The sequence below is a fragment of the Drosophila sulfurigaster genome, chromosome 3 (genome assembly GCF_023558435.1).
Source record: "Drosophila sulfurigaster albostrigata strain 15112-1811.04 chromosome 3, ASM2355843v2, whole genome shotgun sequence".
In the NCBI taxonomy this organism is placed as follows: Eukaryota; Metazoa; Arthropoda; class Insecta; order Diptera; family Drosophilidae; genus Drosophila; species Drosophila sulfurigaster.
This window is the reverse complement of record NC_084883.1, coordinates 40,180,094-40,207,703: the sequence shown is the minus strand read 5'-3', so window position 1 is coordinate 40,207,703 and position 27,610 is coordinate 40,180,094. Positions and strand designations below refer to the sequence as shown.

At 36.7% G+C, this 27,610-nt stretch overlaps 6 protein-coding genes and 3 non-coding genes across 11 annotated transcripts; 4 read left to right on the top strand and 5 right to left on the bottom strand.

The window, feature by feature from the left end:
• Positions 1-152: 152 nt before the first annotated feature.
• Positions 153-2,327, top strand: LOC133844094 (uncharacterized). The gene is made up of 5 exons (XM_062277926.1): positions 153-306; positions 360-539; positions 592-726; positions 816-995; positions 1,650-2,327. The coding sequence occupies exons 1-5, from the start codon at positions 211-213 to the stop codon at positions 1,752-1,754; spliced, it is 696 nt and encodes a 231-aa protein (XP_062133910.1). The 5' UTR covers positions 153-210; the 3' UTR covers positions 1,755-2,327.
• Positions 2,328-3,678: 1,351 nt separating this feature from the next.
• Positions 3,679-4,405, bottom strand: LOC133844095 (cuticle protein 76). The gene has a single exon (XM_062277927.1). It carries the CDS (start codon positions 4,384-4,386, stop codon positions 3,730-3,732), a length of 657 nt encoding a protein of 218 aa, XP_062133911.1. The 5' UTR covers positions 4,387-4,405; the 3' UTR covers positions 3,679-3,729.
• Positions 4,406-5,404: 999 nt separating this feature from the next.
• LOC133844549 (cuticle protein 16.5) lies at positions 5,405-6,351 on the top strand. The gene has a single exon (XM_062278605.1). The coding sequence runs from the start codon at positions 5,460-5,462 to the stop codon at positions 6,273-6,275; it is 816 nt and encodes a 271-aa protein (XP_062134589.1). The 5' UTR covers positions 5,405-5,459; the 3' UTR covers positions 6,276-6,351.
• A 4,586-nt stretch (positions 6,352-10,937) lies between these two features.
• LOC133841969 (uncharacterized) lies at positions 10,938-12,550 on the top strand. 3 transcript variants are annotated; one of them, XM_062274836.1, is made up of 7 exons: positions 10,938-11,086; positions 11,151-11,318; positions 11,379-11,501; positions 11,559-11,750; positions 11,984-12,151; positions 12,206-12,331; positions 12,389-12,550. In XM_062274836.1, exons 4-7 carry the CDS (start codon positions 11,688-11,690, stop codon positions 12,518-12,520), a joined length of 489 nt encoding a protein of 162 aa, XP_062130820.1. In that variant the 5' UTR covers positions 10,938-11,086; positions 11,151-11,318; positions 11,379-11,501; positions 11,559-11,687; the 3' UTR covers positions 12,521-12,550. The 3 variants fall into 3 exon arrangements, with proteins under 3 accessions (XP_062130820.1, XP_062130822.1, XP_062130821.1); XM_062274838.1 differs by having other exon boundaries at positions 10,939-11,086; positions 12,424-12,528; XM_062274837.1 differs by having other exon boundaries at positions 10,940-11,086; positions 11,234-11,318.
• Positions 12,551-12,677: 127 nt separating this feature from the next.
• LOC133843370 (uncharacterized) lies at positions 12,678-13,442 on the bottom strand. Its single transcript, XM_062276879.1, has 4 exons — positions 13,321-13,442; positions 13,090-13,257; positions 12,908-13,033; positions 12,678-12,849 (listed from the first exon to the last, which is right to left on the bottom strand). The coding sequence occupies exons 1-4, from the start codon at positions 13,372-13,374 to the stop codon at positions 12,784-12,786; spliced, it is 414 nt and encodes a 137-aa protein (XP_062132863.1). The 5' UTR covers positions 13,375-13,442; the 3' UTR covers positions 12,678-12,783.
• Positions 13,443-13,451: 9 nt separating this feature from the next.
• Positions 13,452-15,136, top strand: LOC133843369 (uncharacterized). Its single transcript, XM_062276878.1, has 4 exons — positions 13,452-13,591; positions 13,653-13,820; positions 13,928-14,053; positions 14,162-15,136. Exons 1-4 carry the CDS (start codon positions 13,529-13,531, stop codon positions 14,228-14,230), a joined length of 426 nt encoding a protein of 141 aa, XP_062132862.1. The 5' UTR covers positions 13,452-13,528; the 3' UTR covers positions 14,231-15,136.
• Positions 15,137-24,753: 9,617 nt separating this feature from the next.
• Positions 24,754-24,835, bottom strand: Trnas-aga (transfer RNA serine (anticodon AGA)). The gene has a single exon. It is a non-coding gene; the product is annotated as a tRNA-Ser (tRNA).
• A 391-nt stretch (positions 24,836-25,226) lies between these two features.
• Positions 25,227-25,308, bottom strand: Trnas-aga (transfer RNA serine (anticodon AGA)). Its single transcript has one exon. It is a non-coding gene; the product is annotated as a tRNA-Ser (tRNA).
• A 271-nt stretch (positions 25,309-25,579) lies between these two features.
• Trnas-aga (transfer RNA serine (anticodon AGA)) lies at positions 25,580-25,661 on the bottom strand. Its single transcript has one exon. It is a non-coding gene; the product is annotated as a tRNA-Ser (tRNA).
• Between the last annotated feature and the right edge of the window lie 1,949 nt (positions 25,662-27,610).

Here is a 27,610-nt window from a genome sequence, read left to right as displayed (position 1 = left end):
GAAACTGGACTGTAGCTTTCATACTTGCTTTAATTATAAGGGAATATAAAAAATATATCTTACATTAAGCTTTACTATATACAAAGGCTATATATGAATGAATTACAAAGTCAATGAACGCCTTACATCTTAAGTGTCACAATCAAATATATTGAGTTCATAAGTAAGCTGTGCATTACTTTTCAGTTAGGAAACCTAAAATGTGCCAAGATGACTGATGCTGAGCAAGAAGTGCAGCATCAAGAATCTGAAAGCAAATTGATTGCCTTCCGATGTGCACTACTTGTATTGTTCTTTGTTTGTTTCGTGAGTAATTACAATTTCTTAACTAAATCTGACCTACATCGCTCTTCCAACAGGCGTCCAATTTATACAACTGTGTTTACCACGTTCAAGTGATCGCTCATTATTCAACATGCCCGGCTTGTGAATTTACCTCATATGAATCTTTGGTGCTAACAGTGGCAATTTTAATGCAGTTCATGCTTGTGATTGGAGTTTATTTGGTGCTCACCCAAAAGATACGTGAACTGCGTGTGGTGAGTAAACCATATTCATCTTCGATGTAAGTGATATAAGAAATTATTGCAGTTCATCATGTTATTTTTCCTCGCCGGCTGGCTGCAAATGTTGCTCATCTTGGTGCTGACTCAACGTTATCCCATTGCGCATGATGTGCACTTCAGGTGGCAAGAACATCGAAGTCTAGCACACTTCGAAGATGGGGTAAGTAGCTCAAGATCATAAATTATATAACATTCATATTGAAATTTTATTATTTCTTTTAATTTTTTATTGGCAAATTTGAATTGCAGTTTGGTTGTTGTGGTGTACTTGGACCTGACGATTATCTGCTCACAACTGGCCAATTGCCGAGCAGCTGCTTCGACAATCACAGCAATTTGACTAAGGATCTTCACTATAAGGGCTGCCTCAACAAAGAGAACGGAAGTTCAGCTATTCTGCGCTACGAGTTCCTCACGAGTTTGTTTCAGGTAGATATAATATAATGACTTCATATGATTTTTTATATCGGTAACCCTTTAAGTACAAATTGAAGGTAGTTTAAACTCAGTGCCAATTTAAAATGTTACCTTAAGTTAGAATATTAGTATGTTGGTATATTATCTTTGAATATACATATAGATGAAGTGATAGTAATGTAGCAATGGTAATGTATAGTAATATTGTAATATAATACAGAAATATAATATAATAATATAGTAATAGAAATTAGTCTGGAATGAACACTAATTTGCAAAATTAGGGATCAGAATTGTGGCTAAATATTTTGTCCTATTCAAGATTTCCAATGTTGAAGAATTTGTTTGCGATTTGATACTTAACTTGGAAGAAAACAATTCTATACTTTTCACTTAGTTTCGCAGCTTATTACTTATTGGTATTTTTCATTTTAGCATCGCATTTTGGGTTTGTTATTTGTCAAATATTTTAAGTGAATTCAATATTAATTTTGTTTCTTTGTATTTAATTTTTTTTAAGAACTTTCTTCATGCTATATTTTTAAAATATAATATATTTATTGAAATGTTGCTGCATGCTGTAACTTATATTAATTCTATTTCTATATTATATATTTTTTTTAAATAAGTATAAGTATTGACAGTAACATTATTTTCCTTTTGCAGCTGATTTTGCTGGTTTTCTTGATAATGTTTTATCTGCATCTGAAGAAAATTAAGGCGCCAAAGCGTAATTTGCACAGCGTGTGGAAATCGCGCATTATTCTCTAGTTGTACATAAATCGCAATTGTATTTACATTTGCATTTGCATTTGAATTTACATTTGTATTTGTGATGCAAGACAAATTGGATAAAGAAATTGGCATTGGCAAAGGAGGACTTACACTTCTCATATTTCACAAGCTGCAATCAATAACGATAAACACTCGAGTGTCTATCTTGTGTCTTGTCTTCAGTCGTGTCTGGCCAAAAAGGATTCCAAAACCATCGAATGTCCACTATGCATATGCATGAGCCAATAAAGAAATCAACAAAGGATAGCCAAGGATAAAGCAGTCAGACACGGAACATCGAACATTGAAGTTGAGCTCTCATTCTCTCGCTCTCTCCAGATGCAATCGAGCGACAAGGTATAAGCCGCATGCCACATGCCACATGCCACACGCCACCCATGGCTCAAGGACAATCTCGATGTGTTTCGCCTTTGGACAATTTCGTTTTTTATTTGTGTACATAAATTTTATTGTTGTCGACATTAAATTTTGGCATCTCGTGAAAAACAATTTTCCAGCATTTTGAAATGCATAAAATATGCATACAAAATGCTCGAACAGAACGACCAACTTTATGGCTAAATAGTTTGCCAGTCCAAACGTTCTTCCTCTCCTCGCTCTCTATCGCAGTTAATGCTTTTTTACGCCCTTATCTGAGTTGGAGTCGAAATCGGACACGGAGACAGAGACGAAGCCAGAGGCGGAGCTGCTGATCTCCCCAAACGATTTGGGCTAACTTTTTCGCCACCGAGCCATAACCATAACAATAACAACAACACTTTGGTCAAGCGAAGCTGCCGGAGCTGCCGAGTTTATAGCGGAGCAAAAGGCAAAGGCAACGGGCAAGTGAAAAACTGCTAACCAAAAGGGGTCATGTGGCTCATTAAACTTTGGCCAACAATTTTTTGCGCCCCAACAAAGACAAACAAAAAGTTTTGCACTAAATATTTGCACCCTTTTTTTTTTGTTTTACTCTCCCACTCAACAACAACAGCAACAACAACAAAATGTGGACTAAAGTAGAATAAAGTAAGTAACGACTGATGAGCATGAACTTGGGTGCGAGGCATAAAATTATGGCACACATACGCCCCATTAAACGGCAGATAAATGCGAGGAACAACAACAGTTTTCGGGGGATTAGGCGATTCCCATAAGTAGAGCTAAAGTGTTTCTGGTCAGCTGCAACTGAGCATATGAATTTGTTATGAAATATGATTGGAATTAGATTGTGATAGCAGCTTAGATAGTTTTATAGCAAATATGCTAGAAAAATCATGATTTAATTGATTACTGATGTGATCTTAAAGAATAAGAATAATAAAGATCAAAAAAAGTCTTTAAAGGAAATGTTGTTGCCTATTTTTCTCTTAACATTAAAATTTCATTGAATGGAAATATGAATTTAAACGCAAATCAAATTACAATATTTTGATGCGAAAAATGCACATAATCTGGATTTTCAATATTCAAATTTATAAACCGTAAAGCACACATCCTATAGAAACATACGATTGGTTAAAATCAATCTTTAAATCCGTTAAAATAAACACTGTCAACATTTTTATAATTTCATTGATGAGACATGAGCTTAAAAACCAATTGAAAAGTTACATTTATTTAATATATATAATATAGTAACATTATATGCTTAAGGTTCTCAGATTATAATTTTAAAAATGATTAAATGGGAAATGATTTAAGAAGCATATAAAAATATTGGACAACTTAAATTCCGTTTCTTAAGTGCAGTTCTCCCTCCATTCAAGAATTTGCTTCTTCATGTGTATAGTTAAAATAATTTAAATAGAATATAAATAAATAAAATAATAAAAATATTTTATTCATTTAGCAATACCTCCCGAAAGTAAAAAAGTCGTAAATTATATTCAACTAAAAGATTATTTTATTTCTCGTCTAAAAAATCAACAGTTGTAACAAAATTCGAAGGGAAAGAGAACAGCTTGGCTGTTTAGTATCCCCAGTGAGAGCCGAATCCGTCGAAGCTAACGTGAGCAGCGCCGATGGCGGGTGAGAACTTGACGAATGCAGCTGGAGCAGCAACTGGAGCAGAGTAGACGGCGGGAGCAGCATAAGTCTTGGCGATCACGGGACCAGCAACAGGAGCAGAGTACACAGCTGGGGCGGCATAGGTCTTAGCAATCACTGGAGCAGCGACAACTGGAGCAGGCGCAGCATACACGGTCTTGGCCACAACTGGAGCAGGAGCAGCGTAGACGGTCTTGGCAACAACTGGAGCTGGGGCAGCATAGTGCACAGCGGGAGCAGCATAGGCAACGGGAGCTGGAGCAGCAGCAGCATAGACGGACTTGGTCACCACAGCGGCAGGAGCGCTGTAGACAGTCTTGGGTGTGTAGACGTTGTTGGTGATGCGGGAATCGATCTTGCTAACGCTGGAGTAAGGAGTGACCACGTTCTTGGAGTAGGTGGACACAGTGCCGCCGAAGGAGCGCACCACATTCTGCTGAGTGGTGCCCACGGCATCATAATGTGGCTGAGCCAGCTTGGCAACCACTGGTGATGCCACATAGGTAGCAGGAGCCAGGAGACCAGCGTTGGCAGCACTGAGAACAGCGCAGAGCGAGAGAAGGACGTACTTGAATGCCATGACTATGAAGCTTGGTTGTTGGTTAACTGCAACTGGAATGGTTACTGATGCTGAACTGGGGCAAATGCTTGGCTTAAATAGTCCGCAAAAAAAAGAGTATTTGGCCAAACATTTCACGGTCGCAATGTGTGACAGATAGACTTAGGCCTAAGCCCTCGAAAAAGCACTCAGAAAACTGGTTCAATTCAATTCAATGCGATAAATGCGATGAATGACGGGGCGTGTATTCGCGTATTCGATTTCTCGTATTTCGAACTGGCGGCAAAGTGAATTATTTTGAATACTATCAGCAGCTCATAAATTTCCCAAAAACTTTGTGTTTTGTTTTGTTGCCCGGCGTATTTTTCCATTAAATTGAGTTCAACTCAAGCAGCAAATGTGGCACGAAACATCCTCCACCAAAAGAACAGAAAAAAAATATGCTCAAGGACTTGTCAACTTCTCTCTACAGGGGGTGTATTTCTCATTCGCATTCTCATCTCCCATCCCCATCCCCATTGTTTATGATTTTTGTGCAAGTTTTTCCCCTGCCGCAGTTGTTGATGCTGTTTTTGTTAGCTCACGGGGCGCATGATGAATATTTATTGAAATTACCAAAGTTGCCGCTGCTTCAAATTGAATTGTGTTGCCAACTTGGGATGCTTGCACTCACTCTCACAGTCACACCCACACTTCCACACTTCACCCCCATTCCCCTCTCTGTCACTGTCTTCAGTTGTGTGTTTTTTTGGCAAATTGTTATTAATTTTACACGTGGGTCAAAAGCAACACTCGCTCTCTAAACCTAATTACCACGTTTAATTTATGTGCGCAAATTGGCTTTCAAATGTTTTGCCCCAATCACAAAGACAAACAGATAGACAGACAGACAGACAGATAGAGAGCTAGAGCTCCATTCAGAGTCAGTCATTCAGCGAATTTCGCATCTCATTGTGGGCAGCTTCGATTACCGCAAAATGCCGTTTGGCACGCGTCAATTGCGTATAAAAGCCACAACATTTCCAGCCAAACAGCAACAGTCGCAGCTCAGTCACAGCCTGCCAAACACAGCTTCAATTTCAATTTTAATCGTCATGGCTTTCCGTTACCTCATCTCTCTGTGCGCTTTGGTCGCTTATGCCAACGCTGGTCTCATTGCCAGCCATGTGGCTGTAGCTAATCCCGCCGTGGATGCCATCGCCTCCACCCAACAGAATGTGGTGCGCTCCTTTGCCGGAACTGTGTCCAGCTACTCCAAGGCTGTGGATACGCCTTACTCCAGCGTGCGCAAGTCGGACACTCGCATCCAGAACAACGTCTACCAGCCAGCTATCGCTCATGCTGCTCCTCTGTACACTCAGGCCACGCCTATTGTGGAGAAGACTGTGTACGCTGCTCCAGCTCCAGTTGTGGCTAAGACCGTTTATGCTGCTCCAGCTCCAGTTGTAGCCAAGACTGTCTACGCTGCTCCTGCTCCTGTGGTTGCCAAGACTGTTGCCTACGCCGCTCCAGTTGTGGCCAAGACTGTCTCCTATGCTGCTCCTGCTGTTCACTACTCTGCTCCCGCTCCAGTTGTTGCCAAGACTGTGTACGCCGCCCCATCTCCAGTTGTGGCCAAGACTGTCTACGCTGCTCCCGCTCCAGTTGTCGCCAAGACTGTCTATGCTGCTCCCGCCCCAGTTGTTGCTGCTCCCGTGATTGCCAAGACCTATGCCGCTCCAGCTGTCGCTTACGCCGCACCTCTGGCCACCACCAATGTGAACCATGGACCCGCTGCCACCACCTACACACACAACGCACCTGCTCTGGGCGTGTCCAGCTATGGCAGCTCGCAGACCGTTCACTACTCGCCCGCTGAGAGCGTGTCTCACATGAGCTTCGATGGCTTTGGCACTCACTGGGGCTTCTAAGTAGCACCGATTGCGATCAATTGTTACAGCTTTTCTTGTTAATGTTTGTTTGCTCACAGCAACAATAAAATTCACAATTCACACAAAACCTTGACTTGGCTTCCGTTTTTATTTTTCGCTGCAATCATCTCTAGGCGGGCTAAGCAAAATCGCAGCCTAACAAGCAATAAACGGAGCAATTGTTCAAGCTCCCAAAAACAAACAAACAAAAAAGAAAGAAGTTATGTTCAATGGTTATATCAGCGAGCCGGTTTTTTCGCGACGTCATCGTTGGTTTTTGTTGGCCACGGCCTTCGGCGGTTGTTAAGCGGCTTTTCGGGGCGCTTAACTCGTGGCGGGGGCGTGTCCAGCTATTATATGTGCCATTAATTGGATTTAATATTTTTGCACAGGTAATTTAAGCTGCCCTCAGGCGACCGCTGTTGATCTATGAAATTGAAATCGAAATTGCAAATAACAAGTAAGAAAGCTACAGTCGAGTGAGCTCGACTGTGAAATACCCGCTACACATTTTTAATAACAGCAAAACAAATATACCAAATTAATATACCGCAAAATATTAAAGATATACTAAAGACTATATTGACATAATATTACTTATTACAGTTGAGTGTGCTCGATTGTGAGATATTGTTAAAATTTACCATAAAGAGCAAAATATACCAAAGGCTATAATTGGTACTACATCCAACATATACCATAGAGTACAAAATATATTGAAATTATTGTACAGCCTGACAGACAGCCAACAGATAGACGGACATGGCTATATCGTCTCAACTGTTGACGCTGATCTATAATGTATACTTTATAAGGTCGGATTTGCCTCCTTCTGCTGTTACATACATTTCCTGAAGGCACAAAGTTATAATACCTTTCTACCTTATGGGTAGCTGGTACAAAAATGAACTTCATTGCCATTCAATTTACAATTGTGACCCGGTTTCATATAGCTATTTTAGCACTTGTTATAATTATTGTCCGATAATTAACGGCGATTTCAGCTGATATAACATCGAAAACAATGCAAGTAAAATACATTTCTCCTTTTTGAGCAAGTTTGTTTGCCCTGCTAATGGCAAGCAATAGATTTATCAGTAACAGACGACAGTTCAATAGTATATGAAAAGCACACGTACTTCACATTAATTATGTCTATTCAAGGCAAATTGTTATAAACAATTGTCTAGTTTACTCAAGGGTTAACGCTCTTCGGCTTGCTCTTGAAGTCGAATTGGCAACAAAAGACAAGGCCTAGAATACAAATGTATTTGTGACACTAATTGATTTGTAATTAGTTTAAATTGCAATTGATTTGCAGAGGATGAAATATGGCAAACAGTTATTAAATAGAATACGCAACTCAAACCTGACATTTATGGAGCAGCTGTTTAAAAATGAGTGAAGCACACTTTATTTAAACTTTGAATGGTATCAGTGCCTCATACCCATGCGAAATCTTGATCAAAAGTGACATTGATGAGGCCTGCTTGAGATACAATCACGAGATTGGCATCAATTCCCCAGCTGAAGCAGACATAAACAATCAAATTAAACGCAGACGAAGCATGGGCAACACTCACACGTTTTTCTTTGTCAAATTAGCTGCAGTTGTGATTGCGTATACGCCATGTGTGCATACTCTCATTCTCCCATACTCAGCCGTGTCTTGTCTTGTCTGCCTTGACAATTAGTCAATAATTTATTTCAATTTCATTTGGCATGCCAAGCACACAAAATACCTTGTAGAGTGAGTTGTCCTAAGTGCAGTTTAATTACATTTGCATTTGCATTGCATTTTCGGACTCGTAACTTTGGTTGTTTTTGTGTGCCGGAACAAAAAGCAGAAACTGCTTGCGCCTGAGCGCAAACAATTGTTGCAATCCAATTTGTGTAAGCGAATTTTGCACATGATTTAAATAGCAGAGAGCATTATGCTTTATTATTTTCTGGGGGGAACAAAAACTGCAACATTTCCCATTTCCACATTCCCATTTCCATTTGCAAATTCGACACTCGCATTCTTCGTGAAGCGATGTTGTTGCTGTTGTCTCTTTTGTGTTGTGTCTGTTGAGCCGTGTCCTGGTATAATTAAATTATGAAAGGACATAAGACGCATAATAAGTCATAAATCAAATTTACCTATCCCACGGGTCTTTCCCAGCAGCAACAGCAGCAACCAGACAGACAGCAAACTTCGACTCAGATTCGCCACAGCAGACTACGACGACGACGACGACGACGACGTCATTCAGGACATTCAGGACAAGAACAAATAGGACACACGTTGGAGAACCGACACACACAATATTGTGGCTTGAGAATCGAGCTGGGGCCAGGCAATAATTTGATGGACATTATGACGACTCTGTCTCGACAAACAATTAGACAATTGATGCATCTGTGGCTATCTATTTGGCTATTTGCCTTTTGCCATTGCCATTTTGTGTATTTGTTGTGTTGTTGGACATTTTGTGCACAGCAACTCGAACTCGAAAAGGGCCGAACCCCAAAACATTGCTGCAACTGACCCGGCCAACTGTGACTGCATTTTATGTTGTCCACGTCATGCCCAGACGCTGTTTCAAGTGTGCAATTGAAAAATATCCACAAAACGGCAAATTTTCTACTATTACAATTGCAATATCACATTTCTGGTCCACATTGCGTTGCTGTTTTCGCTGTTTATGCATCTTGGGCTGGATTTTGTTCAAACGCATTTACACAATTTACATTTCAGTTGTTACACATGGATATGAAAGGGATTTGTTGCGAAGCAGTTGTGGATTTCTTGTGAAATTTGTTGCTTAAGAAAATATTTTTAAATACAGGTGCAGAATATAATGTTAGAGACTATAAAACATTTTCTGAATTTGCTTCACAAAAGTTCGGTTTAATTAAATAAGTCAAATTGATCTGTAGTCCTATTTTGTAATATAAAACACAGAACGAGTTTTTCCTATTAAATTATAATAATATAATTCACACAATAATAAATAAATATAAGAATCGCTTGAAAATAAGCGCAACTTTAAATTGTAGTATTTATTTATTTATTTGTTAATATTTGTAACAGAACAGATTTTTTATTGTACCCATAAAGTGGTATATATGTATGTAGCTATTGTTTAAATAAAATTGTTTGCTGAATTATGTTCTTAATCACGAAATTCATTATTTTGACGTTCCCTTAAAGAAATGTAGAACTTTACGAATTAAATTATAGGGTAAAAAGTGTAGTTAGAGCAAGTTCAGTCTTTAGTATTCAGCATAATTGTCCTATCAAAAAGTTTGTATCACATAAAAATGATAAGGCAAGTATAAATTACACTGTTACTAATGTATTTACAAATGTAGTCATAACTAATCAGTAGCATTTTAATTAACATATATGAATTGCTAATTTCCATTTTATTTAAAAAAATCTTTCGCCATTTTAAAAATCCAATAAATGTATAGGAGACAATTCTCTGCACAACAAATAAATGTAGCGCAACAATACAAATAAATTGTATAAGAAATTAGTAAACTTTAGCTGTCTACGAATTTGTATTTGAAAGCGCGCTCGCTATCAACAACAAATTTAAACAAATTTAAGCATGTTTTAACATGAATGCGAATGCAAAAGCCAGACGAACTGAAGCAGAAGTAGAAAAGAAATGGGAGAAAGAAAAGGAAAAGACCTCAGACGATGACTTTCATCGCGATATGTCATAGCGACAGACAAAGGCAGGCCCCCAAGTCAAGGCAGGGTCATGAACAGACAGAAAGGGGATGGCAGAGACAGAGGCATAGAATAAGAGGAAGGAAGGTTAACATAGCTACTGCAGAAACCTCGACTAACTGATATGGATCATTGTTTTCGGCCCGTGGGCTACACTCTAGATTAAAATTTAATTTTTAATTTAAAGACTGTTTGCATTTTATTTGCGCCTTGTTGTGCAGATAAATAAAAGACGAAGCGCAAGCGAAGCTGCTTTTGCTGTTGCTGTTGCTGTTGATTTATCATTATTCTATGTAAATTTGCCACTCACCTTTTAGCGTTCTTATCTGACTGTGTGGCAAGTTTTGGCCATTTGTAGCATTTTATCTGGCCACGTGCAATGTCAATGCCAAGCGATTAACATTCAATTAGCTTTTGGCTTCATCAATGATTTTATCACAGCCATTAGAAGAGGGATGACATGGGGGAGGAGGTTGAAGGCTGCGGCTGGTTTGAGTGTAAATTGTGGCAAATTATCATTAGCTTGTGGTTGTTGTTGTTGTTGTTCCTGTTTGTGTGTGTGTGCCTCGAGAACGACATCTTCACATCTTCAAAAGGTTTTTATGACATCAACAGCTGTCGTTGACAGATTATTGTGGCGATTATTTTAGCAGACAGAGTTGGGCCACGACACAAAGCAAAAGGCAGACAACAAGCAACAGCAACAGGACAGAGAGGATGGAAAGAGGGGGAAGGGAGGGCAGCTGACAGGCAATGGCATCCTAGCTGTGGGCCACAAGGAGACGATGCTCGGCTTTTGTGCGTTCAACTGGAAATTGTCAACAATGTTGTCATTGCTTTTGGCCCTATTCAAGTTCCTCCTTCAATGTGCTCTTCTTGTTGTTGTTGTCGCACATGTGGCCTGGGCACTTAAATATCTTGTGGGTTAACACTTGTAAATAACTATGTTTCACTTGAAATACTTGTCATTGAATTTAACACTTCACACACACACACATTTACTTATTTCGCAAAATCATCGGTAATGTGGAAGATTTCTACGCGCACACTTCGAATTATCAATGCAATTTTGTTGACATTACTTATCGTAAGTTGAAATAATCTGAATATTTATATGTATAAAAAGCCGACTGATAATTGGCATCTTTTAGCACTTTTGCGCAATCGAAATCTATCTAGATCTTGATCATGGAATCTATGAGAAATTTAACAAGACATTTTTGATACTTTCCAGTGCCGTAACGACTATCTTGATGATGTGCGTCTCCTTTTACGGATACTTTGTGTTATTCACTAATAGTGCTCAAAAGATACGTTTGGTAAACTAAATCGTGGACGTTCATTTTACAAATGTATTTTTAAATTTTGTTGATATTCAGCTGGCATTTCTCTTGGTCATATTTGTCATTGCCAAGACTATTATCGCAATCATCTACTGGATTTTAATTGATGATTCAGATCGAAACTTGGCCCCATGGTTGCACTTGACAATTATCTGGGCAGTAAGTTCATCTACTTAATATAAGATATTTGTTTAATTCTTTGCGCTTTCATTAAAGATTATATGTTTTATTGGGGTAGTCGTGCAAATTAGAAAACCAATTACACAACCAACCATCACGATTTAGTAAACATTTCCTAGATTTCAGAGAAATATCAAGAGCTTTCCACAACAACATATAATTAAAATGTGTTTTCTAGGTTGTAAAACACTCAAGATCAATTCGCTCATTTCAGCAGTTTTCCTTATGGTAAGTTTGCTTGTTGCAAATACCAGGTTATTATTTGGTACAAACAATGTAATAAAGGCTGGTCACACCTATAGTCTGTTATAAATGATCGTCGTGAAGAATAGATAAAATTCTGAATAAACATTACAATTATTTTAATTTTACTTATGTTTATTTCGTCATCACGCATAACTGAAAATCTGAACAATATTAAATGATTATATGGTTTTTAAAATTTAATTATTTCTTTTTAGGGATGCAATATTGTTGAAACTGGTGTGGGTATTGAGCATCTTCGAAGAGCTGTAAAGGGTGCTAGCTTTTTGTTAATCACATCAATATTGCTAAATTTATATACCGTGTCTGTTATTGCTATTGGCATGTACGGAGTAATTATAAGGAATATAAAAATACTACGTATAGTTAGTACTACAAATTACTGCGTTTTTCTTAATACTAATTTAATTTTGTTACAGTTTATGGTCACATTGGTTGTATACTTTCTTGGCAAATTATTCCTTTCGGTAATCGTCGATCATCTGGAACAGCAAGAATATAAGCAAATTCTGACTCCATTCTATACCATTGATGCCATCTTCTGTGTAAGTTCTGAATTTGTGTACAATTCTCTATTAATATTTATTTTTAATTAAAAACAGTTCGTTGAATTGAGCTTTCTGGGATTTTATTACAGCGCTGTAAAAAGTACTGAGAAGCCAGAAATTGATATTAATGTAAATAAGTATGTAGAAAATAATTGTAAAGCATTTAAACCCGATAAATTACTTTAAGAAATGACAAAAAATTATTTTCTTTAATAACTTCTATGATTTTCAATTTTTTTTATAATTATGCTAATAGAAAATGATCCGAAATAGAATACATTTTGGAAGGAAATAATGATTTTTGATGAGCTGTGTTACTTGAATAAATGAAGTGATTTAAACTTCATTTATTTACGAGCTTATTTAAACTTGCCTAAACCCAACTTACATATTATTTTATTAGCAGCCACTCATTTCTAAAGTTTTGAAGTTAAGTTAAGCATTTAATTTTAAACTTGATTAGCAGCAAACTTCATGCGCTTATAATAAAAAGCGACAAACACAAAAGTGATAAACTAAAAGGATTAATTAGAGTATTACAATCTAACAAGCCAAAGAGATCTTATTACTTACACCAATTATGGTATTCAATTGAAAATATTGTGTGACTATCAATTTATGGTGCTTCTTAGCATACTTCTCTGTCATGCCATACACTAGAAGCTTGCCAATCACAAAACTTAAAAGTGTCACCAAATACTGTGGAAGGAATGTTCGTATTGCACATTTTTTTTAATAAACAATGTCAGACTTACTATCATTATTATGCGGAAATATCTTCGAACTGCGCCAATAATGCCAACTGCAATAACAAGGCACACAAAAATGTTCAAACCTATAGAAACACTTATTAAAATTTTAACATTTTCGCTAGTGTTCGCAATTAGTCCAAAGGCAGCAATTAAGTCAAGAATATTGCATACCTAAGTAGCGATAAATTGTTATATTATTTAATAATATACAAAATTGAATTGTAAATTATTTACCATATGAGCAACAGCCAGCAATAAAATTCGTATGGGGAACGGTAAAAAGCACATTTATATTTTAAATTTGTATTATTTGTATTCACTTAATTTTAGTTAAAGCTAGCCTAAAAATATATTTGATATGAGATCAGATATTTTATTGTTTATTTGTCAATGTAGTAACACGATTTAGTTTCACAAATTTTTAGACTTTTAACAAAGGAAAATGTGCTTTTTGGGCTTCACTGTACTCAGATTCCTTACCTTCATTTTTTCTTCGCTTCTCGCAGTGAGTATTTGCGTTGTTCACTTATATGTTCGTAATATATTATATTTGATTCTCTTTTTAGATATGCGTCATGGCAGGAATTTGTGCATCGATCAATAAACTTGATCATTATAATCAGAAAATTCAGATTATTTTATGCTTTACGCTAGCCTTTGATTTGCTCATGAACGTGGCTATATTTTTAGGACTCTACGGCGTGATACGTCGTATTTTAAAAAATATTTATCTGGTAAGTATTACAAATAAAGAAAACAAATATGTATTAAAAATATTATGTATGTGTATTATTACATATATTTCAATTATGTATTAACAATATTGATTTATTCTCTTCAGTATATATGCGCTTTGGTTTGCTTCTTTGTTGTCAAGATCACAGTTTCTAAAGCCATACAGAATTTTGATAAAAAGGAAACTGATATTATCATCACTTTTTGGTATCAATTGGACGTAGTCCTGGCTGTAAGTAATAAAATATAAAAGATTAAAGATTAAAATGAAAGGCACAAATTAGATATAAAGTAGACAACTCTTTATTTTATTTTTGTATTTTATTTATTCATTCTACAGGGCTTTTGCCTGATAACTGCAACACCATTCTCTTTGAAGTTGTCGGAGAAACAAGATGATATCGTATAAATTGAAGTTTGTGGCGTTTAAATTTGAAGTTAATAGTGTAAAGGATATTTTCTGTAACAGTCGATTAACAGCTGTAATCCTTATTGAAGTTTGTATATCATTTAAATCGAGCTTAACTATACAATTGGACAACTGCGAAGGCTGTTGAGACTTTCGATTTGGCATCGCAGATAGCTGAAATGTGTGAGTTTGTGTGGGCAATCAAATTACATGCGGAATTATGGACACACAACACGCCCGCAGGATGACAACACAACAACAGCCATCGCAATGGAAGCCAATAAAGATGACGATGACAAGATAAACGAAAAGTTGTGACTGTGAAGAGAGCTGGGGGTCAATGACTGTGTCTGCTTTAAATGAAATTTAACGATGCACACAAATAATGGCACTTTGCATTTTAAAACACTTTCGGCGACTGCGAACTGTGAACTGCGAACTGCAAAGTGTCGAGGCGGTCAAAAGTCAAACCAAGTGCGGATGCGACATTGACATTCAATTGGACGACGCACAAACGAAGCGACGGAGTCCCTTGCTCTCTGAGCTCTCCGATGCTCATTATACGCATTTCATTTGACACTTTTATTGGCCCAGCTGTCCATGAAGCTGATATTTCACACTTTGCCACACCAAGAGTGGCGGAGGAGAAAATGGTGCAAATTAAATGTGTAATGCTGGGCTCCATTTATGCGGGTCATTTTATAGCCAGAAACGGATGTGAATGCGGTTACGGATATACCGATAAGGCCATTAAATATCTGCAGCACTTTTGCTGGCCATAAACTCCGGCCCCCCTCAAAACCGTCCACATCACTCAGCCATCTCCAATGCCATCTCTTCAACGCCAACGCCATCAGCACTCAGCCAATTACGCAAATAAAAAATACAGTACAACGCAGAAAAAAACAAACGAGTGTACTTTCTACTTATATGGAAACGTGTCAAAGTGCTGAAAAATGCAACAGCTTTTTCACGGTAAAGGAGTGTAAAATGTGTGTGTGGGTGTGTGAGTGTGTGGGTGTGTGTGTGTGTGGGAGGACTTTTCCGCTGAGTGGCTCATTAGGCGTTGAGGCTGCCCCCAAGGTGTTGCTGGTAAATTGCGTGGAAAAAATTGCACTCACCGAGTGTGCTGCACACCTTGAGTGGAAAAGCATTCAAGCATGCTAGATACTCGCATTACTAACAGATATGTAAGTATATGAATAATTTTCTCTTTCTACTTTTACAATTGCTTAATTAAAGCTCAGCGCCGTGGGCGATTTTCATCAGCTGGCCAAAACTGAATGGCGAAGAAATTTCAATTGTCGCCAAAGCGCACAAGGCACAGCAGCTGTTTTTGGAAGGCGGCGATAGCTTTGCCCAAAATAGAGCAGAACAGCCGAACAGCATGTCGTCGCCATCCTGGCCCATGTCCTGGGGCTGATTAAAATCTATTAGAGTCAAAGAGATGTAAGACACTGAGCTGGACCCCGAACAGCGGTCCAGGCGGTTCGACTGGGTGTAGAGTGGGGAACAGGGCAAAGAATGCTTGACAGCTGCGGGGTTGCAGAGGGGTGTTATGTCTGCTTTTGGCCAATGACTTGGCATGTAAATGTCGACGCAATTGAAATGCATGCGGCGGAAACTTCCAACTTGCTATAACTAGAGCAACACAAAAGCGCGGGCATTATTGTTTTCTCATTAAGTTTAGTACGCTAAAGAAATTTTAATTCTGTTTCATAAATAGTATTGAATATTCTAATAAAAAAGGTTATACTTGACGTTTTAATAGGTGATTATATTCAGCTAAAAACGTATTAGTACATTGATAAATAATGAATTAAATATATGATCTCATATATTCGAATCATATACTCATACATTAAGATATTATGTATTATTATACATATATTGTCGTAGTTATATTTGTATTTTTTTTTTATTTAAAGAAAATTATTTCCAAATTTCTAAAATGTTATTCAAATTTTATTTATTATTGTATTAGACTTGGTAAACATGTTAAATATTCGAATCTACTTAATTCATGTACTATATATTACAATGAAATTTCGAAAAAAAATACTCCCTGCTTATTAGAGCATACGCGCTCGGCTTGTTGTCGCCATTGTGTCACAGTCGAAAGTCGCACACAAAAACTTTGAGCGCAAAGTTTTCAACGGAAATTGTGCAGCTGTTTTGTGTGCGACGACAACGTTTGTGGTGTCATTGGCTGGGAGGAGGGAACAAAAAAGAAAGGGCAGCAACAATAAGTACTACTAGATGAGGAATGGGAACCAAAAAGAGCACTTGTTGGCCCTCTAACACACAAAGATATAGATATATATATATACATATATTTAGATGTCGAAAAGAAAACTTGTGGACAGCAGTCGGAGAAGGCCTTGTAAAAATTTGTTGAAGTTTCAATTCAATGGCAAGGCTGCAAGGAAGTGCTGCATACGTTTATGCTACTTTTATATAATATATGGATGTATGCATGGAGTAAACTTATTATATAAGAGCACTGCTCGTTGATATCGTTATGGGGAGCAGCCGAAGAGCAGCCATTCAATATGAATTTTCATGATTAAAGCGCGTGTCGCACTCGTCTGCTGCCTTTTTATCGCCAAAAGACAGCATCGAGAGTGTCGCATCGATGCAGAGAAAGAGTGAGAGAGAGAGAGAGAGGAGAATGGAGAATTTTCTTATAAATTATCGTTTGGTAACAAATGTGTCCACACAGCCATTGGCACGCATGCATAATAAAGTGATTTTAAAGGGCCACTTTTCATGGGTTTGCGTAAAATTTCCATTTGGGGGAGAAAGGCACTCAACTTTATTGGAATTGAAAGTTATCGAGTAAAGAGTGTGGAGGGAGAAGAGAATGTTCTCTGATAATGCTGTTGTTTGATTGCGACTCATGTGTGTGCTTGCTTGGCTAATGTGTGTCTTGGCTTTAACAATTCATTAAAATTTCATATAAATGTTCAGTAGACAACGCAGCATCAACTCGCTACAAATAAAGACGCATAATCCACTTAGTTATTAACTGCTATTTACAAATGTTGCTGCTGCTGCCAGTGTCATCCAACAAAATATATTAAATGCAGCGCAAAAGCGTCAAGTCATAAACTGCTCATCAGTCTTGGCCAACTCTTCTCTCTTTCGCTGCTGGCGCCTTTGGCTGTAATTATGCGCGTAGCTGTTGCAAAAACTTTACTATCACTATCACAACTCATTCCCCCATTTTCACATTTTCCCATTGCCACTCTTGTTGTCATTGTCTCGACGCGCAGGAAGTGCCAAAGCGCCGCCGGCTCCCAGCTTCAGCTCCTGCTCCTGCTCCAGCTACTGTTTCAGCTCCTTTTGACGCTGATAATGCAATTTCCGCGTTACACGCTGCCTCTGTAATTTACTGTTATGCAATGTTTCATTTTATTTCTACCCTCTGACTTTTCCACAGCCATTTCTTTTTAAAGCGCTGCTGCTAGTTGTTGCTATTTATCTACATAAAGTTAATTGAAAACATTCAAATGCCTCACAGACTGACGATGGACTCGGACTCGGACTCGGACTCGGATTCTGGTTGTGGTCTGGTTCTTGCCACGCTGCTGCGTGATGTGTCAACATCTTTCGAATGCCACATAATCCTCAGCATGCAGCATGTTCTGCTTTTATGTCCTTCTCATTCGTAGTCTTTATTACAAATTGGTTTTCTGCACTCGCACACTCGCATGTTTCGTGCGCAATTTGCAGCCCGAAACCAAATGAATATGGAAGCCGCAGGCCAACCAAAAAAGCAGCAGAATCTGAAAAAAATAAAGAACAAAAAACAAAATCAAATTGCAACCGGCAAACGCAGTGAATGTGTGTGTGTGGTAAATCCAGGAAAAAAAACTCCGAAGCATTGTCGAGAAACGTGTTCACTTTGCACGTTAACGAACTGAAATCGAAAGTTTGTCTCTGCGGTCAACGTTGCCATTGTCATTCTGTCTGTCCATCCGTCCGGTCATTCGTGTTTGTCTCCCACAGTTGGCTGTCAGATTGAATGGTTTATGTGTGACACCTTTGACCGGTCGGGTCGAGTTTGCCAGCGATATAAATTAAACTCGCCTGCAAGTTGAACAACTTTAAGTCATATCCGCAAATTGCTTCAACGAAATCAAATCCACCTTTTGTCTTAAGCGTTAAAGTGGCAAATCAAGCAATTGACTAAAAAAAGCACTTTAATTGAATGCACTTCAAGCACTTTGAGCTCACTTGGCTGCAGTCTTAATTGTAAATTGATTTAAGTTGTTGAAAACTCCTTGGGATTCTTCAAGATAAAGCCAATTAATTAAACTAATTTATAAACACACCTTTAGTGGTTGAAGTTTATTCTTCTTATTGGCAGCTGGCAGAAAAAACATTAAATTCGTTGCTCTGATAAACAACATAATTTTCCGCTCAAAAATCTTTATGAGTTTATACAATAACGATGCTTTAATAAACTTATTAGCTGTGTCACATAATTTGATTAATTTTTGGCTTTCTTTTAGCATAAGAAATGTTTCGCTTCAGCTGCAATTTGTTTCCCCCTCGCAAATTCCTCGCTTGGCTTTTATTCAGCAGTATTTGCCCAGCAAAAGTCACGTGGCATTCATAATTCTTAAAACGACGCCATCTGAAATTATGTAGCAATGCTAAGTGCACCCAAACAGCGACAGCTGCCCCATCGTCCGATAGCATTCCCTTCTCCTCTCTCTCTTTCTCGATGAATGTACGTGACCAGCATTTGTCGCGCTGGAAAGTATGCTATGGTTTTTGGTCGCTTGAACAATGGGGAATTGATTTCGCCTTATGGCCAAGTGCAAGCGAGCTGATTATGGAATTAAAACATATTTTTGTGCTAGCGTAGAACTTAAAACTTTAAGTGGCAAAGGTTGTTACCGTACGTGACAATCTGCAGCTTGCCAGAGTTTATCACATGACAAGTTTTTCACACTCACACACGCAATGCGTTTCATTTCCATTATGTGTGTTTGCTGCATAAGGAAGCGAAACTACAAAGAAGTTAACTCACAAAAGCGTACTGTGAAAGTGAACTTGGGTTACAAAGGCGGTGTGCGATGTGGAAAAGGTTTCGGAAAAACGCAGATAAATAACATTGAATGCGAAAACACAGAGAGCGAGAAAGAAAAAAAAATAAACAATACGCCTTTTGAAATGCTAAACGTGGCACACACACTCAGACTCACATTCGTTCTCACACTCACACATGAGCATCTCCAACACTGTCGCAGCCCGAGGCGCTCTTCACACTTCACACGCTGCCAGGACGCGCACAGGACTCGTGTATTTTTATTAGCACTCCCCGCTTTCACCTCCCTCTATCTCAATCTCGTTGGGTTTATCTTGTTACTTGGCGTGTGCCAAAAAAGGAAGAACAAAAAAAAAGAGAAAAAGTGAAAAGAAAACATTTATCTTGTCGTATTTATTTTGTAGCACATTAATTTCGCTTCATGTTTGAAATGGGAATTGACTTATTTGCATTCTCTTTTAATTTGTCTGGCCATCAATGAAGGATAAACAAAGGAGGCTGTTTGCTTTTTTTATCCTAAGCTGCCAAAGGGAGTGGGCAGCAGCCACAGGTGGTGTAAGTGTCAAATTTGTGATTGATGGAAGAGCTGAGGCAACAAAAAATTATGAGATTTGTGTATCAGGAAAGCTGCAAGAGTGATTGGTTTACAGTAAATCAGTGAAATTTTTAAAAAGATTTTAGACATGAGCGTGCTTTTAAAATTTATAAGAGAAAAGAAGAATTTATCATAATAAAAATTCAGATAAATGTATATTATTTAAAAAACTATTTAGTAAATATGCAACAGAAATAAATTAACGTTTAACGTTTATAAAATCACATTGAAAAAAAATTATCATTGAAGATATACACTTTTAAAATTAAACTAAAGAATAATTTAATCATATTTACTGTATTTAAAAAAATGTTTAGTAAATTTTCTTAAGCGATTAGGTAATTTTAAAAGCCTATAAAAGTAAAGAATTCATCAATGAAAACGTCAATTTTTTATAAATTGAAAAAAGACAAAGCCATATTTAAATTATTTTAAAAATAGGCTTAGCAAATGAATTTATCTTTACATTTAATATTTATAAAACAGAAGAATTGATCAGTGAAGAAATGAAGTCGAAATTGTGTTGGTTTAGAACTAAAATAACAAAATTTTGACTATAGTTTAAAAAGTAATAGCTGCATTCAAAGTTCTTCTAGTCGTTAATTGAGTTGATTAAACTAGCTTTCTAATAACCACTTTGTGAGGCCGCAATCTCTTTACTACCTTTAGCCCGTCTATATCAATAAACTTACCTACAAAATAGGCAGTCAATGTTTCATATTCGACTCTTGCATTCAAATGCCAGTTCGTAGCTTCATTTGACAGAACAAAATGAAAGCGTAACATTAACATGGCGATACAAAATGAAGTTATTTTGCCCATGTAGTAACAGACGAATGCATTTTTCATAAGGCAGACAGCGATAGATTGCAAAACATCCACACACACAAACACGGTGGAAGGCGGAGCAAAGAGTTGAGTTAAACGAACTGAGATGGGGCATTTATTGTCCTGGCCAACCTGGAGGACATCGACTAGGGGCAACAGCCGGCAACAGACACACTGACAATGACCAAAAGCGAACAATGTCAACTGAAATTGCGATTGCGTTAAAACTCTATAAATACCAAAGTAACATGCAGCAGCAACAACAACAACGACAACAACAACAAGGACAACAAGGACATACTGATATTGCAACAACACAATCTAATCCGGTTATTGCATTTTAAATGCGCTGCAAGCTCTCATTTTGTTTGCCCCTCGGCGACGTCAGACAAACGCGTCGAACGCCTGTGGATATACAATGATTTTTAGCTGACCGCAATTATGACAGGATGACACTAGGTGAAAGTGAAAAATGCCTAGCGGAAGGCTATGAGCAAGCAAATAAATGTAATTCAAGGTTAAATTAATATTGAGTTTATGATAAAAACTATATATTTTGCATGTAAATCAAAGAAGGTCGCAGCCATTTTATTCATTTTATTTTAAATTCAATAATTTCAATGTTTGTATCATAAATTTAACTATAATTTGAATATATTATGGAGTTATACATGAATTAGACTTAATCTTAGCAATAATTCATGTTAATCAGATTAATAAGCAAATAACACGAACTTCTCTTCGTGTTATTCGAAAGCTAGTCGAGTGTGCTCGACTGTGAGATACCCGTTACTGAATTTGGGTAATAACATATTCTAAACATATGTATATCAAAATAATACACTGAAAATATATTAAACATTCTGTAGGTTATATTTGGTATATCTAAAAATACAATAGACTATAAAATACTTAAAACTCTGAATGGATTTTTTTAAGAATTTTCACACTTTAAAAATAATATTTCTTAAAAAAATTCCTCATTCTTGCCTTCACAATGTAAGCTGGTATCATTGAGGCTTAATTAAACTACATTTTGGAATCCAAGCCCATTTTAAAACTGATTTTATAGCGCAAATAAAAAGAACAACGAAAACATTGCACACATGCTCAGCCTCGCCTGAGGCGAAGAGTTTAGTTCTAATGCTAATACTAATGCGCTTATCTGCAGCCGGCAAATGGCAACAGGCAGGAGGCAAGTGCCACAAGGCAACAGCCACGAACAGCAGGACACAAGAGGCAACAGTTTTGAGAGAGAGAGGCAAACAAGCCAACCGCAAGCCAACTCTTTTCAAAATTTAATGCAATTTCACAGCATATTAAACAGCTGGAGTCTGTGCCGCAATGTGAATATTGCTGGTGTTTGTGTGTGTGGCAAGGTGGCAAGTGCAACAGTTGTTGGTGTGTGTTGCCACCGCAAATCGCAAACAAATTTCTAGCAAACTTTTGCCGGATGAAGATACCAAAGAGCAGATGGAGCAGCACCAGCTGCTGCACTCACAAAAAGGTGAGAAGCCAATCATAAGTGAGTGAGTGAGTGAATGAGTGTGAATAGTGTGATAGTAAGTGAGTGGTGCACTCGTTACCTGTGTGAATACTCATGAACTAGCAGAATGGCTAATCAATTGCGCGCACTTTGAGCACAAATCAAATTACAAACTTGCCACCTTCGACTTCTCTCTCTCTCTCTTTTGAACGTTTGCACAAAACTTTTGCTCTAACTTCAACTTTTGCTCAATTTGATTTTTCAACAAAAGACGCAAAGAAGCAAAATGGATAAAATGGATGAAAACAAGAAAAAAAGAGAAAACCTGGAAGTGAGAAGAACTTTTGACTTTTTACCTGCGTTTTGCCATTCTGTTCTTTGGCCTGTCGTTAAACAAACTTATCCAATAAAAGTTTGTCAACATTGATTTAAAGCTGAGACGAACGCATATATCAAACACACAAAATCAGACCAGATGTTTGTTTGTTTTTATCATGCATATATAGCAAAATATGCTAAGAAGATGCTGCATTAAGTTGTCACAATGCGAGTCGGCATATTTTTTGAATGTGATTTACGAGACGATTTATTGAATTATTATCGAATATTGTTTTCAACATGCATTCTTGAATGTAAGCTAAAAAGTTTGAAAGTGTACAAAGAACTTCTTAAGATATAATTATTGTGAAGAGAGTTTTGCAACGCAGGTCTTATCAATTTGCATTAGAATGTAATACAATTGTATGTATAATTTCAAATCATTTATATTCTTAATTTAAAGCTTGAATCTTCTATATTTTTATATTATTATTCAATTTCTATATGATTTTTCATTATTTTATTCCTTTAGCTTTAATATGATTAACAATTTCATTAGCTGAAACAAATCGAACTCTATTTCCAACGCCATAGTTGACCTTTACATTTTCTATGCAATATTAGTTAAATATTAGTTGAATATCATACTAATAAAATTTGTATTTTAATTTTGCTATTTTGTGCAATTAGTTTCTCAATTACATTTAATTTCATTAGCTAAAACAAAAAGCAATTCAAAATAATAAAATTTGTATATGCCAATGTTTCTGTGTAAGTTTTAAGTGTGCTTATTTAATAATTAAAATATTACGTATACCACCCGGATTTCAGCACTGCACAAGCACACTCGCTTAGCTAAATTCACCGCATATTATACACTTAAGCCCGGCTTTCGTATCATCCTGCATAACAAAAAGTGTTAAGCATGGCGCATAAGTAGAAACACAGTCCAAGAAAGAGAAGTGAGAAGATAGCTGGCAGCCAATGGACAAAAAGTTTCCATTGCACTAAAAACACCGTTGTTGGAAATGCATTCGGTGAGAGAGACAGTTGAAAGTGAGAAAGAAAGAGAGAAGGAGCTTAAGCTGTTGCTGCAGTAAGCAGGCAGCTTCTTGGTCCACATCTACTTAATACTTTAATAGTTGCAAAAGTTTGCCCAGCGTTCGCTTAAGTAGCTGTTACTTTAGCTTGTTTCAACTGTTTGTTTCTTCTCTCTTTGTTTGTATTTTGGTATCTCTGTTGCGCGAAAAAGAACTCTGTCTTTAGGTAGTGCTTAAAATAACTGTAAAACTGCCAACATAAATCTAGCCACAACATCTTTTATGTTCGCACTAGCAAGAAGTTAATGTTAATGCCATTTACTCTACTCCAATGCCGTGAGCACGTGATCTTTAGCTACATGAAACCGATGGCTGCTGTCAGCTTTAAGTTGAGATTAAAAAGTTGAGGAAAGACACAGCAAATAGCAAATTGACGCGCGTATCTTTTGCATATTGAATTGAATAAGTCAAATTGTGTTTGGCATATTAAACGAGAATCATTCAGAAAATCGAAAGCAAATCTCCACTCAAACTTTTCCCCGTTTCCACACAGACGAAAAGTGATTTTTCTTGTCGGACTTTCGGCTTAGCGACGCAGCAAATTCCCTCCGATTGCGACGTCTGCAGTTTTCATAATAAGTTCGAACAGAGGGCGGAAAGTCAGTTCGATTGATCGGATACTTGTGTAAAGCTGAGGCCATTGTTATTATTCAATGTTTGTGCGCAAGTTAAAGGGCAAGAGAATCGTTTAAAATCAATGTGAATTTAACTACCAATTGATTGCTAAACTTGCTCTTAGGCTTACTTTACAAATTGAATAACAATTACACTTTTATTAAATTTACAATTGTTTGCCCAAGCTTTGTTTTTCTTTTTGCCATTTAATACTGTTGACATTCAATTATTATTGCAAAGAACTCATATAACAAATATTTTAAATAAATATTTTCACCCCTTTCGTAAAATGAGCTGCAGTAATTCAGGCTTATGCATTCATTGTTGGCAACAACGCAAACCACAATATTTTGTCAAATGCCAAATGCTCTCTACTCCACGCGAGTTTCAATTACAATGTCGAAAATATGAGCGTGAATTATTATGCGAGCCACTTTAAAAGTATTTCACTTTGTTCTCCACCTATTGTATATATTTAACATATATTTTATATAGTTTATATAACAAAATAGTTAATCCTATCGCAGTCGGTAGGATTCGAACCTACGCTCCCAGAGGGAATCTGATTTCTAGTCAGACGCCTTAACCGCTCGGCCACGACTGCTATATAAATAAATTAAAAATAATGCAAATTAATAATAAGAAAAGACAAAAATAATTCGTAAATTATCGTAGATATTCATTTATATAAAAGATAATTTTATATGATTTAGATTTATAAAATAATAATTAAATCTGATTTCTAGTCAGACACCCTCTCCTATAACAACTTGCTGTCTATTGTAGACATCAACTTAAAATTAAAATAGTTTGTGATATAAGCAAAATAAAAACCATAAAGTTTTCGTAGTAAGTTGACTTTGGATTTGATTTCAAGTTACACTCCTTGACCTGAATAACAATAAAACACTATTACAATTCGTTACTTGTCATAAATATTCATTAGAAATTAAAATTATTTTTCAGTACTAGCAACAAAAAACTTGCAATCCTTTCGCAGTCGGTAGGATTCGAACCTACGCTCCCAGAGGGAATCTGATTTCTAGTCAGACGCCTTAACCGCTCGGCCACGACTGCTATATAATAGTAGTTGAAATCTTCCAAATAAATTATTAAATACAAAAACAATTTCTTAACTACTATCATAGGTATAAAGTTAAAAAAAAAAATAATTTAAAAAAAATATATTGTGTTTGAGTTAAGAAATTATAACTAAATTTCTTCGCTTCTGAATCTATTTTCTAGTCAGATTTTATTACCTTTAATTATATTAAAACCCAATAACAATTTACTTTATTTTTGACTTATTATATACATTTTTAATATTACCAAAAAATCATTAATCCTTCGCAGTCGGTAGGATTCGAACCTACGCTCCCAGAGGGAATCTGATTTCTAGTCAGACGCCTTAACCGCTCGGCCACGACTGCCATGCAGACATCGCGGAAACAATCTGTATAAATAATAAAAGACAACAACAAATTTCTTGTAGCAGGTGTTTATTTATAGATAGTCGAACAGCTTGTTTATGCGCTGAGTGTATAAATAATGTATGAGATATATTTAATCAGTCTGGAAATGAGATAGTAAATTTTGCACTTTATAGCCCTATCTCTGCTACCTCTTTGATTAAGTTATAATTAGCTTCACAGTTTATTTATTGTAGAATGGACAGCTGATAAATGTAACTATTAACTTGAAGTATAAATTCACCTATATTTTAGAGCAGAAAACTATCTACAATATATTTCTAAGTTATACATGTAGCTATACATTTAAAGCACAAAACTATCTACACATTTATTTTGAGTTATACATTAGGCTTTACTTTAACCTCTTTGATAACTTTCCACTTTATTTATTGTACAATTGTATAACTGATCAATATATCTAATAATTTAAAGTATAACTTCTACTATACTTTAAAACACAATACCATAATTAACATATTTATTTTGAATTATACATTTAGCTATACTTTAAGAGCACAAAACTATCATTTACCTCTTTGATAAAGCTATAATTAACTTGACAGTTTATTTATTGTAGAATTGTTTAACTAATAAAAAATTACTATTAAATTTAATGCATATCATTCGACTTTACAAAACCAACTGCATTATATTTTAAATTATTCATTTAGCTTTACTTTTAAAGCACAAAACATACATTTATTTTTAAGTATTTAGGTTTACATTTACCTCTTTTAACTAGCTACTTAATTTATTTTAGGATTGTGCAGCTGGTAAAAATTATTATTAAAAAAACAAAACTATCTAAGCATTTTATATGAATTAGCCATTGTGTAGCTAATGAAAATATTTACTAATTTCAATTATAAATTCAAGTATAATTAAGGCTACAAAACTGGGAAGACATTTATTTTAACTATACTTTCATTACATTCAGCTATACTTTCGGAGTACAAACTATCTACATAATTGATATGAATTATACAATTCAACTATACTTTAGAAGCACACCTCGCTGACAGCTCGTTATGTGCATAACTATAAATTTTATTAATTTGCAGCATAGGCACACACAATTTCAGAAGTGTCCATCGAATTTGCCGCTGCTAATGAGCCAAACGCAATGCAAATTGATAGCACTTTTTGTGGCTGCCGCTCCCGCCAAACCCCTTTCGGTCGCCCCCTCATAGCTGACAGTTGAAATGGGGCTGGGATGGTTTGGTTGGCTTAAGGGATTAGCATCATTATGCGCAGTTTATTTGTTTACATGCCTGCTATATACATTTGTATGTACATACTTAAATGCGCTTGTATATAATTTGTGGTGTAAAATGTAATTTCATGTAATTGTTTTTAATTTTCATGCATTTATTATTCAACACTCGCGCCGCGTTTAGCGTCGCGGCTCTTGAGTGTCATGAAAAGCTCATTTACTTTGTGCGCCTCTCCACTCACACACATACATATACATTAACAAACGGCCACCCTCTGAGTTTTTCCACCTTTAGGTTATGAGCGTCGAGTGGCCAAGCGTCGAGTGTTGTCTACTTCAAAGCCAACGCGGCGTATGCGCAATGCGCTAATGAGGTGACTTTTTCGGCTGGGCCCCAATGGCAGCTCCCTTCTGTAATTATGCAAATTTTTAATGAGTGTGAAAATTGTATTTGAGAGCAGCAAAAGCAACACGTGCTGCCCACGGCTACCAAGAGTAAATGTGAGTGTTTTTTTTTTTTTTTGTGTGTGTGCCACTGACTGAGCCATCATTGACTGCGGCTAATTCCATTTAGCAGCTTTGGCTGTCACTCCCATCACAGAGTAAACTGAATTTGCTGCTCCAACGCCATCTCTCGCAGCTCCTTTTCCCAAAGCCGGCTCATGTGCCTGAAAGAGAGCCAGTTAACTGACTG